The sequence below is a fragment of the Danio rerio genome, chromosome 13 (genome assembly GCF_049306965.1).
Source record: "Danio rerio strain Tuebingen ecotype United States chromosome 13, GRCz12tu, whole genome shotgun sequence".
NCBI classification, from domain to species: Eukaryota; Metazoa; Chordata; class Actinopteri; order Cypriniformes; family Danionidae; genus Danio; species Danio rerio.
This window is the reverse complement of record NC_133188.1, coordinates 47207800-47221095: the sequence shown is the minus strand read 5'-3', so window position 1 is coordinate 47221095 and position 13296 is coordinate 47207800. Positions and strand designations below refer to the sequence as shown.

The following is a 13296-nucleotide window of genomic DNA, read 5'->3' as shown; positions in this document are numbered from 1 at the left end:
TTCAATAAAAATTAAAGCTAGGTTAGCCTAGCTCATATGCTAACCATTCAACAGCTTAGTTCATGCACAGCAGGAGATGTGAAATTTAAAAATAATCTAATAATAACTAATAAACCGTGATTTCTCTAGTTTTAGCCAAAAAGTCTGATAAACTATTGTTGTGCAATGAAATATAGCGTTACTAACTGACGAGGAAACACGCACGGACAGTGCTTCTACATAATTATTTACAGAAAGAACAGCCAGAAAGGGGAAATTGATGGATTTGTGCTAAATATTAGCATCATTGACCCATAACAATGTACAGTAAGTTACCTATTACTGTCAGTATGTTTGTTCGCTATTAGTAGGACTTCTATGGCGAAGGCTTAAACGGAGCAGTGCTCATAATATCGAGCAAAAAAAAATAAAAAAAAAAAAAAAAAAAGACAGCTGGGAACCTAACCTGCTTTGTATTTTTGTAGGAAACACAGTTTAGATCTGTTTAGGGTAAGAGGTGTGTTAGTTTTTGCTGTTGGTTTATTACTTAATGTGTCAGGAATATCAAAACAAAACCAACCTAACTCCGCTCCTTTAGCGCCCCTCACAGAGCATGATCCACGCTGGCATTTCTCCTCTTGGGTTTTTGGTTTTGAAAAGGGAAATAATTCCACCACCCCGTCCAAACTTTTAGGATACCGGCTGTCAGATTTGCACTGTTCATATGCACAACGCTTTGGCTTGTTTCCTCTCGCTCTTAAGCTTGACAGAGGCCCTGTGCGTAGCTACGGTTGCTAAGCCACTATTGGTGGGTGGCGGTTTTTGGGTGTGGCTTAGCAAAGGGTCAATTCTAGCTGTTTTGGTGCATGTGCCTTTAAATGGAAATGAGCTGGTTGTCCCCACCCACTATTGTGATATTTTGCTTCAGAAAACAATAACTAGAGTTAGGTCTGTCACGATACTGGAATTTAATACTGATCAGTACTGAAATTTTAAAAACGTCCATTTCCTGCTAACATTTGAGTGCACGTTCTTAAAAAGCTCTTATTTTCACTGTTGTGTTCATGTGCTCAACAGAAATGACTGTGATTGTCTGTGAAGGTCATCGGTTCACCGAACTCACTGCTGTTTACTGCATGTAACCAGGGACACTGGAGTGTTTTAAAGCCGTGATTCATCAGCGGATCACTCGTATGTCAGACAAACCAGCTGATAGACGTGACTTTGAAAAACTGCAGTGTCCCTGTATCTGTGGTTACATACAGTAAACAGCAGTGGGTTCGGTGAACTGATGACCTTCACAGCCAATCACAGTCCTTTCTGTTGAGCATATAAACAATGACAAATCGGCAACCTAAACGTCGCTTAGATGTATGTAGAAAATGACAATACTAGATCTCCTTGAATGTGATTGAATTTTTTATTCCTCCTGAGGACTTGAAACCTACAATCAATTTGTACATAAACAAATCATGGCAGAGGGAATGGGACAACTGCATAAATAATAAATAACATAAAATTAGCCCGAAAATAAATGAAAGACATTTAGCAAATTATAATTTTGAGACCAGGCATGATCAGACGCTCTATAACAGATGTTGAATTGGACATTCTAGGTTGACACATTTATTTTTATGGAATAACGAAGAATCATCTAAATTTCATTACTGTCAGACTGCTCTTACCATAAAACATTTCTTTGTTGGAATGTAGAAGTTTAAATTCCATTAGACAATTTTTTATAAGGAGAGTACTTTGATGGACATTTTTAAAAAGGAACCACCAGGAAAAATCTTAAATTATTTTTAAATTTAAATTGAACAGAAAAATCATATTTAACTTTGAATCATTTTTTTGTGTGAATTTTATCTATTTACATTTTATATATTTGTCTAAGTAACTTTTTTGTGTAATACGAATTTGTTTTTATCATGTAATATTTATGTATGTCCATTTTGCCACAAAATAGCCATAAGTTGCTAAAGTGGCAATAAATAAAATAATAAATAAATAAAGGCACAGTTTACCCTAAGATGTACTTATCCTCAAGTTGTTATTAACCTTTATGAGTTTCTTTCTTTTGTTTAACACAAAGGAAGTTATCTTGACAACCAAAAAAAGCTGAAAACATGGAACCACTGACATCCACAGTAGGAAAAACAAATACCATGGAAGTCAATGGGTACAGATTTCCAGCATTCTTTTAAATATCTTCGTTTGTGTACAACAGAAGTGAAGAGTAAGTTAATGATGACAATATTCTCAGTTTTGGGTGATCTCTCCCTTTAATTTTGAGTCATTGTGATTTTTGATCTATCTATTTGTTTTTGAGTAATGAAGAGCTTCATCTTTGTCTTGCAGTGTCGATCATGTGACTTTGCTGGAAGGCGTCATTGTTTTGGAGGAGTTCTGCAAAGAGCTGGCGGCGATTGCGTTTGTGAAGTTTCATGCGTCTGCCTCGACCTCCCCATGATCCGCACAACACTGTACTCCGGACACAAACAGACGAATAAACAGATAAAAGGAGGTGGATGACAGAACGACTAACCCAACTGCACTCATCCAGAACGATGCCTGCGGGGGAATCACATTCAAGGATGCTTCATTCGTGTTTTCTCTGGGATGTTTCAGTAACTATGACTGAGAAAGCTGTTTTCTAAAGGCATCAGAGTGTAGCAGTTTATAACAGGACGAGTGAATTATAACTCATTGAACAGCCCATGTGGAGCACGGAGAGAGGATTTAGTTATTTATATATATATATATATATATATATATATATATATATATATATATATATATATATATATATATATATATATATATATATATATATATATAAATATAAACTCCACGAGTACAGGATGATAATGCCACACAAATTAGGTCTAAAAGTGAGAAATGACTTCAGTTTGATTCAATTAATTAAAGGAAAAAAGTCAAGACATGTTAAGTTAAATATTTAATTAATGAATATCGTTTGTCATTTGCAGTATCAAATACTTTAGATACAGTATCAATTACTTTAGATAATTTAGTCTGTCGTTCTTCTTCTGAGAAAAAAAAACTGTCTGTGAGCAGAAACACAAAAGTTCCTTTATAATGAAAAATTATATCAACTCAGGACTCGAAGCTTTTAAGTAATTGGAGTATCCGAAAACAAACCAAGTTTTTAAAACCAAAATCCTCTCTCGTTTTTTTTCTTTTCTTGGTGTATTATTTTTAAAGTGAACTGAACCAAATGCGATGCGGACTGGATTGATTTGAGACTGCGCACATTTTGCACTCAAACCGGTTTCCACTGGTGCAGAGAGCTGTTTGTCCTTCATGATCCCGACAGTGTTTCCAAACTATTTTAGTTGTTTAACTTGACATATGTTATGTGTGTGTGTGCCTTGGTCTCAGCTAGACAGTAGCTGTGTCCTTCATCTTGTATCATCATGTATTTATTACTGATTATTATAGAAAAATAGTTTTAAAGGAATAGTTCACCTAAAATGTAACTTCATTTTTCCTCTGTGAAAGAGACGAATGTCCTGGACGCTCTTTTTCATGCAATACGGATGAATGCAAATGGACGCAAAAAGCACCTTACATTTTGTGCACTTTATTCTAAGTCTACTGGATGATTTTAAAGGAACGCTTCACTTATTATTATTTAGATAGGATCCTTTTACATATGCCCTATAGTTAAGCAGTTGACTTTTGAATCCATTTAGCCCATCTCTTGATCTAGCGAGAGCACTTTTAGCTTAGCTTAGCATAGATCATGGAGTCAGATTAGACCATTAGCATCTCTCCCAAAAATGGCCAAAGATATTCGATAATTTTCCTATTTAAAGAATTTGAAATTTTGAATTTGTTCATTATTGCTAGAAACTAGACTCACAGCAATGTTCCTTGATTTATTACGCCAGGATGAAAGCTAAAATTGTAACTTTTCATAATTTTGTCAGTCCAAGTGCACAATGTAACTTCAGAAAAGTCTAACTTTAAATAGGAAAGTCATCAAAACTCTTGACATTTAAGCGAGATGCTAATGGTCTCATCTGATTTAATGATCTATGTTAAGCTAAGCTAAAAGTGCTCCTGTCAGACCTGGAGATTGGCTGAGTGAATTCAAAAATGGTAAAACTCTCAGATAAACTAAAACTGTTTAAATCTAGAGGAGATGTAAAATGAGCGTTATTTAATAAATTTAAAACCTTTTTATTTTAGTGTAGCGTTGATTATTGAATCGGATTAGACCGTTAGCATCTCGCTCAAAAGTCACTAAAGAGATTTGATATTTAAAACTTGATTTTCCTGTAATTTTGTTGCAACACTGACATAAAATGAACTTTTGCTATTTTTTAGATCATTATGGCTAAAAACTAGACGCGCAGCAATGTTTCTTAAATTATTACGCCGGAATGAAAGCTAAAATCGTAACTTTTCATGTTTTGTCAGTCCAATAGCACAATGTAACTTCAGAAGAGTCCAGCTTTAAATAGGAAAGTTATCAAAACTCTGTCATTTAAGCAAGATGCTAATGGTCTAATCTGAATTAATAATCTATGCTAAGCTAAGCTAAAAGTGCTCCTGTCAGACCTGGAGATTGACTGATTGGAATTTAAAAAATGTAAAACTCAACTGTTTAACTTTTAGGGAGTTGTAAAAGGAGCCTATTTTTTTTAATTTATAACCTTTTTAGCTTAGCTTAGCATATATTGAATCAGATTTGACCATTAGCATCTCGCCCAAAATTGCCAAAGAGATTTGATAATTCTTCTATTTACAGCTTGATTTTTCTGTAATTTCATTGCAACACTGACATAAAATGAACTGTTGCTATTTTTTAGGTCATTATGGCTGGTAACTACACTTGCAGCAATGTTGCTTGATTTATTAAGCCAGAATGAAAGCATAGTTTCTAGCTATATCAGCCTAGAAAATAGCAACTTCTCAGATTCTGTTGGTCCAAGTACACAATGTAAATTCAGAAGAGTCCAGCTTTAAATGATCAAAACTCTTGTCATTTAAGTGAGATGCTAATGGTCTAATCTGATTCAATGATCTATGCTAAGCTAAGCTAAAAGTGCTCCTGTCAGACCCCAAGATTGACTAAATGAATACAAAAATGGTAAAACTCAACTGTTTAACTTAAGGAGAGTTGTAGTAGCCTATTTTCAACAAACAAAGCGGAGTGTTTCTTAAAAAAGGCTTGGAATATAATGCACAGGATCTCTTTTGTGGTGCTTGGTAGTAAAAATTCCCATTTTTGTATAGAAAAGAGAATGTTTTGTTTTATTTTTTGCATGAAATATTCCTTTTAAAGCTCAGAAATGATCATCTAGGTTAGTTTATCTGCTTCCTTACAGGGGATACCGTTATACAATTGCATTTTGTGTCAGTATGGAATTCTACCAGCAATAGTGTTATTCATCAGGCTGATTCTTCATCTGCTCTTTGTAAAGGACATGCTGTGCTAAATGCACACACTGTACATTTGGCAGAGAAAGGGCACAGCTTGAAACGGGGGTTGGGATTTTCATTTTAATTTCAGAGAGATTGCTTTCAGGGCTTTTTTCAAAATCTATGGTGGCTTGGTCTTTACAGGGTTTGGATTTCTGTGTCTCGAACATTACCTTTCATCTTCCATCCATAAAAGTGTGTTTAAAAGGGATTGTTCACCCAAAATCCCAAACCGAAATGGTTGAAACCTGTAAACTTAGGAAAAACAAATACAATTGACTAAATAGGTTTTCAGCATTTTTCTAAATATCTTCTTTAGTGTTCAACAGGAAAACAAAAACAGGTTTGTGACTGAATGTGGCTCAATGTTTTGGGTGAACTATCCTGTTGAAGCCGGCATTGTGTCACCATTTGTGTTCATTGTCAAGACTTGCACACTCGTGTCTGTTTTTCCATTTTACATGTGGGGGAAACCTAAACGTCTGTCTTTTAAATAGTTTTTTCTTTGACAACCAAAGGATTTATCATCATGGCAAATGCATTGGTGTTTCATAAAGAAAAACAGTGCGTCTTTTTTATGTTATTCTTGATCATGCACATTTTATACCAAGAACGATGTGTATATATATATATATGTATATATACATACAAATGTACAGTAAAAACAGTAGTGATGTCTGGTGTGAAATGCATGCAAGGTCATATTTGTTCATATGCAGCAGAAGAAAGCAAATTTCAATCCAATCTGCCATTACGTTTAAATTTTTTTTTTGCTTTTTATTTATGGGGAAATTTGTGATGCCTTATTTTAAATGCAGCAATTGGTTACACTCAATAACCTCATTATTTTGTTTTATTTGCCTAAGAAAATTGGTCTTTAGTTTAATGGTTCATTTTATTTTTTAAAGAAAGCTTGTAAAACAATGTAAAAAGATTCTGCTCTTTCTCTTTAATTTTTCTAAGTATGTAATTCATCTGCTTTGACCCTATCACTGTTCTGCTTTACTGCTTTATACCCATTATTTATACAGATGTAGCTCTTTCAGCTGTCAGGAGGAATCTACTGTTGAATCCACTGCCATGGTGTCACTATGCGACACTTTTTAGACGACGGCTTTCATCGGGTATCATTTTAGGGATGAAATGTCATGTGATCTCAGTTGCTCGATTCTGCTGGGCTATAGTGAATCTCTCTAATGAGGTTTGTTGTTGCCTTTGACTTTCTTTACTTCCCTTCACTCCGTCCCAATTAAAACCTTTGCTTTCTTCAGATTTTGGATGGTTTTGCTGTGCGATTTATTCTTCCTATGTTAAATTTTTTTTCATTATTCATTCATTTATTTTCCTTTGGCTTGGTCTCTATTTCAAAGCTTGCCACAGCAGAATGAACCGCCAACTATTCCAGCATATGTTTTTTTTTTTTTTTTTTTTTTTTTTTACACATTGGGAAACATCCATACACTTATTCTCACACACATATACACTACGAATGATTTAGTTTATTCAATTCACCTATAGTGCATGTCTTTGGACTGGGGGAATCCGGAAACCCACACTAACAAGTTGAGAACATGCACACTCCACACAGAATTGCCAACTTGTCCAGCTGGGATTCGAACTAGCGACCTTCCTGCTCAGAATTGACAGTGCTAACCACAGCCATTGTGTCGCCTTTTAATTATTATTATTATTTTTTTATTTTTAAATGTATAATATGGAGGAAACACAAAATGAGGGTGGAACTGTGTGTACGTAACTTCCTATGCAAAAAGTTGTCATCTAAAAAAACAAACTTGATAGGAGAATGTCTGCAGCTGTAAGTAAAATCTAAGTAAAAAACACTTAACCGAAATATTGACTTCATTGAACCATTTTAAATCATCATATGAGACATTATTTCATTCATTTTCCTTCACTTTAGGTCCTGATTTATCAGGGATCACCATGGCAGAATAACCCACCAACTACTCTTGCGTTTGGTTTATGCAGCGGATGCCCTTCCTGCCAACAGTTATTTTGTCAAACATTCATTTTTAGGAAGGTTTCTACACAACATTTTATAAGTAAGACCACAGGAATCATATTTTAAATTTAAATTGACTCACTTAGCAGACGCTTTCATCCAAAGTGACATAAAAATACAAAAAAAACAAAACAAAAACTCTTCATATCATCAGAGGGTTGCAGTATGTAAATGCTATCACAAGCCTTTAAACATTCACTACCTAACAAAAGTCTTGTAGTCAATACCAGTGGTAAAAGCAACAATAACTTGACCTCTAGTTGATCATTTGTAAAAGTGGCAGAAAGTAAAGTTTTCCCATGCATGAATTTGTTAAACTGCATCCTAATCATCACAAATACTGCAGAAGACATATTGGAACCCACATGGACCCAAGATTCTCACAGAAATCAATCATGTTTGGTGAAGGAAAAATCATGGTTTGGGGTTACATTCAGTATGGGGGCGTGCGAGAGGTCAGCAGAGTGGATGGCAACATCAACAGCCTGAGGTATCCACTCTGCTGATCTCTCGCACACACCCATTACATTACAAACCACAGGAGAGGGCAAATTCTTCAGCAGGATAGCGCTCCTTCTCATACTTCAGCCTCCACATCAAAGTCCCTGAAAGCAAAAAAAGTCAGGGGTGAAAAAAATAACAGCTGAAATTATATAGACATAAATATTAAATTAATGTGAACAGCTGTAAAAAAAAATAATTTTGATTCTATGTTGACTTAGTCAAATATGCACCAAAATACATTCATTAAAGTGATTTTAATAGAAAAGAAAACAATAAATGCAAGTTACTTTAATATTTAAAAAATAATGGTGTAATATTAATGTTTATTCTGACCTTTGGATGTATAAAATCTGTATAATACAATTACAAATGACGTGGTCTAACAATAGCCTATTCTAGCTCTTTAAAGATAAGCTCATGCTCGTGCGCGTCATCATCGCCGTACGGGCTGGAACCGATTCTCTAATCAGATTCCCGTCCGGACCGGGACACGGTGTTTCAGGAATGTCTGTACGCGGTGAGTTTGTGGGACATTCATGCATCATTATCATCATCGTTTTTACAGTATGTCCATTTACTCCAGTCATCGTCCTCACCTGCTCATGCTGCAGAATGTAAGCGCTTATCATTAACTTGATCACTGTTGCGGAATGAAAATCCATTTGCATCTCCTCTGGAACTCCCATCCACAATACAACATCGATTATCCACAATATAACATCGATTATTAAATAACTCAAACTTGGTTTAGTAAAGAAATCCAAGGCTGACAGACGGTCATAATGTATAGTTTTTCTGTGAAGGTTTAAAAAACAAACTGCCATCAGTTAAAAATTGTAACAGCGTTTGGGAAGAGAAAGGATGAATTTGCTTCATTAAACCAACAGATGGCACTAAAGTTAGTGTTATTAATATCAGAGATGTGCCCTGCAAGTTTCAGACACGCCTGGGCTAGCTAGGAGTGCCCAAACTCGTTCCTGGAGAGCCGATCGATGTCCTGCAGTTTAGCTTCAACTTGCCTCAACACACCTGCCAGGACATTTCTTGATTAGCTAGCCCAGGTGTGTCGGATTGGGGAACAAAACTTTGCAGGACCGTTGGGCACCCCGCTTTCTATAACCATCACAGGTGTGTTGAAGCAAGTTGGAGTCATTTTATGGCTTTATTTATTATCAGGGACTAGTGGAGAGTTCATGTGTGTTGAGAAATCCTCTGTGGATTTTATTGGAACGTTAATTTGTGGTTTGCAAATGTTCCCAGAGTGTATATTATAGGTTATCAGGATTTTTTTTATTTTCTTTACGTGAATAGAGCAATTCCTCTAGGTTAGAAGAACGTTTCCGGAATGTTCTCTTGGTTGTCTTTTAGTTGTAGCTTAAAAACCTCCCCAACACGTTTCATTAAGATTCATTTTTGGTTACTAAAATAATAATAATAATAGCCTACAAAGAATGTTCCCATTTAAAAATTTTGTAGGTACAATATATGGCAATATATGCAAATTAAATATATGACATACAAGTTCTAATTTGGATGATACAGGCTCTGCCAAAATATTGCAAAAAATATCTGTTTACATATATATTTTTCAACCATTGATATTACAAATATGTGCATATATGTTCAAATGTATTAGCTATGTGTATATATGTTTATATATGGCCGTTTATGAAAATTATATATCTAATACAGGCTATAGAACCAAATGATTGGAAAAATATATATGTAAACAGCTATTTTTCCAATATTTTTAAATATGTTTCCTTTATGACATATTTTACACATGTGAAATCCAAATATGAACTTTTATGTCATATATGAAGTATATTGCGGTGGCGCAGTAGGTAGTGCTGTCGCCTCACAGCAAGAAGGTCGCTGGGTCAGTTGGCGTTTCTGTGTGGAGTTTGCATGTTCTCCCTGCGTTTGTGTGGGTTTCCTCTGGGTGCTACGGTTTCCCCCACAGTCCAAAGACATGCGGTACAGGTGAGTTGGGTAGGCTAAATTGTCCGTAGTGTATGAGTATGAATGAGTGTGTGTGGATGTTTCCCAGAGATGGGTTGCGACTGGAAGGGCATCCGCTGCGTAAAAACGTGCTGGATAAGTCATTTCGCTGTGGCAACCCCAGATTAATAAAGGGACTAAGCTGAAAAGAAAATGAATGAATTAAATATATTGCCATACAGTATATTAGATTTCTAAATGGGTTCCTAGAGCGTTCTTTCTCTCTTGTTTGGTTCTTAAAACTAAATAGAAACTATATGGTAACCTTAAAGAGCGTTCTGTGATAGTTATGCTATGGTTAGCACATTTGTGTTTTACTTTGTAGATAAAATAAATGTATTTTTTTGTGTTTTTTGATGTATCATCAAATTCTCTGGTAGCTCATTTACTAAGCAACGCTCGAAGATTTCTACATGAATATTGGAAGTGGGTGTTTCATAAGTTATAACACATTACCTGCACAGAGTAATGGCAGATTATAAAAATGCGTAACCATTAAATACAGATAAAAAGATATTAATGGTGCAACTGAGGTTTGCGGAATATTCGAGTGGTTTGGTTTCCCACAGCTCAGCACTTTGTCGTTTTAATGCTGTAGCTCTTATAGGTGAATCAATATATCCGTCTGTATTATTGAGCGATGGCCATGTTCCCATGTTCAATGAGTGAACTGTAAAGGGCTGATCAGCCCTGCATATCAGCACTGCATTTGCGAGCCGTACTTTCAGCATGTTCCACTTTGGGAAAACACAGTCACACCTACGATGTTTCTTAAATATTAAAAATGTATGCTTAATTGCAAAAATATCTTATTTTTTTAAATTAAACTACTAAAAATCTATGAATTGGCATTAGATTTAATACAAGTGTCACTTTCATTGAAGTGATTCTCTTTAATGTAGTTGTAGTTGACTCATTTGCGATAAAAACGCTGATTACTGATGTAATTTCCCATGAATTTGCTATACTAGCGATTAAAATATTACTTATCTTGTTAACATTAGCTTGTTTACAATAGCTTGTTGCATAGTGCACCGCAACTAACACGGCAACCAAAGCCCTTTCCCATGCATTGTTTAATTTGTCACGAGTTGGCATAATATTAGCTTAACATTAACGCTCATAATTAGAATATTGTTTAACTGTGTATTTACTAAAAAGTAGATCATTTACTAAGCACTGTGCTACATCCGAACTGACCCCACTGTATTTTTTGTATAATCAATTCTAATCGGTCCAACATGTATATACAGTTAGAGTCAGAATTATTAGCCCCCTGAAGATTTTGTTGCAGCACATTTCTAAATATAATAGTTTTAATAACTCATTTCTAATAACTGATTTATTTTATCTTTGCCATGATGACAGTAAATAACATTTGACTAGACATTTTTCAAGACACTTCTATACAGCTTAAAGTGACATTTAAAAGCTTAACTAGGTTAATTAGGTTAACTAGGCAGGTTAGGTTAATTAGTTATTGTATAACGATGGTTTGTTCTGTAGACTATCGAAAACAAATATAGCTTAAAGAGGTTAATAATTTTGTCTTTAAAATGGTGTTTAAAATTTTTTTTTAACTTTTTATTCTAGCCAAAATAAGACAAAAATATTTTCTGCATTCAATTATTCATTCATTTTCTTGTCGGCTTAGTCCCTTTATTAATCTAGGGTCGCCACAGCGGAATGAACCGCCAACTTATCCAGCACCATCTCTGGGAAAAAGACTGTCTTCAAAAGAATAAAATATTATCAGACATACTGTGAAATTTTTTTTGCTCTGTTAAACATCATTTTGGAAATATTTAAAAAATTAAATAAAAAGAGAAAAAATGGGTGGTGTTGGAACGGCGGGGTTACATGTGCACACGGATACTAGCTTTGATTATATTCTACCTCTAAGCTTCAATCATGGAAAAGTTACTTGAGTCTATGTTCTGAGTCCCAAGCCATTTGAATCACATACAAATTAATTAGGTTAGATCTGAGGTAACAATTTAAACCGAATGTCACGCTGCTTTATAAAATAAATAACTTTATTTATAAAACACATTATTTTACGCAACTATAAGCACACATTTAACACATTTGTAAAGCCTGATCTCACGAGGAAACGTAAAAATTTTACATTTTGTCAGTTTAGTGGCTAATTCATACAGTCAGTCAGTCGTACGAAAATGTAGGATTTTAAAAAGGAGGCATGGCACCTAGCTCCACCCCTAACCCCAACCGTCATTGGGTGATGGGCAAACCATACTAAATTGTACAAATTAGATCGTACGAATTCATACGAATTAGCCGCTAAATCAAAAAGTTACGAATTGCCGTGAGATTGCGTTGTGAAGTATTTACCCATTTCTTCCGCGTACCACTAGAAGGAAGCCCACAGTTTGAGAACCACTGCTGTAGACAATCTGGAAAAAAAATACCTAATTTAATTACCTTAAAATAGCTTTAAAAACTGCTTTTACTCTAGCCGAAATAAAACAAATAAGACTTTCTTCAGTAGAAAAAATATAGGAAATACTGTGGAAAATTCTTCGCTCTGTTAAACATCAATTGGGAAATATTAGAAAAAATTCACAGGAGGGTTAATCATTTTGACTTCAACTGTATGTGTTTGTGTGTGTGTTTGTGTGTGTGTTGTTGCATCTCTGTTCTGCTCGTCCCGTAAATGCCCCGCCCCGCTCTGCGCCAGGAACGGCCGACTTTTTCTACCTGTTAGACTGCAGCATCACCAGCCTATCCTTGACAACGGCTGCCGCGGTAACCTGAATCTCCTCCTCCTGCTGTTCTTCCTCTCAGTCCGGACAGCAGAACACATGCAGCGAGGACTCTCCGTCTCAGCACTTTCCTGAGTCTGCTGTGCGCGTGTGCATGTGGCCCGCGTGCGAATGTGAATTATTGATGAGGACGCAGCCTCAGAAGGTCCTGCCGGGGCCGTCCTGTTAGTCTGGAAGGGTATGAGTTTGTGTATGTTCGTCAGTAGAGATGGGGGAGAAGAGTGCAGTGCACCAGCAAAAACAGCCTCCTTATGATGGACTGTGCAACTACGCCCAGAAAATCACGTCCTGCTTTGGACTGGATGGTAAGCGCAGATTTGGCTGGTTTTATGCTCTGAGTGATTTATGTGTTTGTCTCTGCTGGATGCGTTGTGCCTTTGTTTTCCTCTGAAAGGGAGTTGTCTCTGATTTGTGTGCTGGAACTGATGCTGGATCAGTTTTCGGGAGGTGATTGGTGCATTTTCACTCTAACCTTAATGGTGTATTTATTTGTAGCTAATTGGCTGTGTGCTGCGCTGCAAAGAAGAAACAGCAAACCAGTGTGTTTACTGT

At 35.7% G+C, this 13296-nt stretch overlaps 2 protein-coding genes across 32 annotated transcripts in view; both read left to right on the top strand.

The window, feature by feature from the left end:
• The window catches only part of fhip2a (FHF complex subunit HOOK interacting protein 2), a 31287-nt gene extending 24582 nt beyond the window's left edge, over positions 1 to 6705 (top strand). The window contains exons 17-18 of one of the 2 annotated variants that reach the window (NM_001328189.1): positions 2341 to 2731; positions 2782 to 6705. In NM_001328189.1, the coding sequence (NP_001315118.1) occupies positions 2341 to 2452 (112 nt within the window). In that variant the 3' untranslated portion in view covers positions 2453 to 2731; positions 2782 to 6705. Of the gene's footprint in view, positions 1 to 2340 lie in introns of both variants that reach the window. The other variant, XM_073919140.1, reaches the window with a different exon arrangement.
• A 1658-nt stretch (positions 6706 to 8363) lies between these two features.
• Positions 8364 to 13296, top strand: part of ablim1a (actin binding LIM protein 1a) — a 97526-nt gene continuing 92593 nt past the window's right edge. For 23 of the 30 annotated variants that reach the window (XR_012388339.1, XR_012388336.1, XR_012388334.1 and 20 more), the window contains exon 1: positions 12946 to 13049. Coding sequence is in view for 3 of the 30 variants with exons in the window: in XM_073919110.1 (XP_073775211.1) it covers positions 12953 to 13049 (97 nt within the window). In the remaining 27 variants the exon portion in view is untranslated. 30 annotated transcript variants of the gene reach the window in all.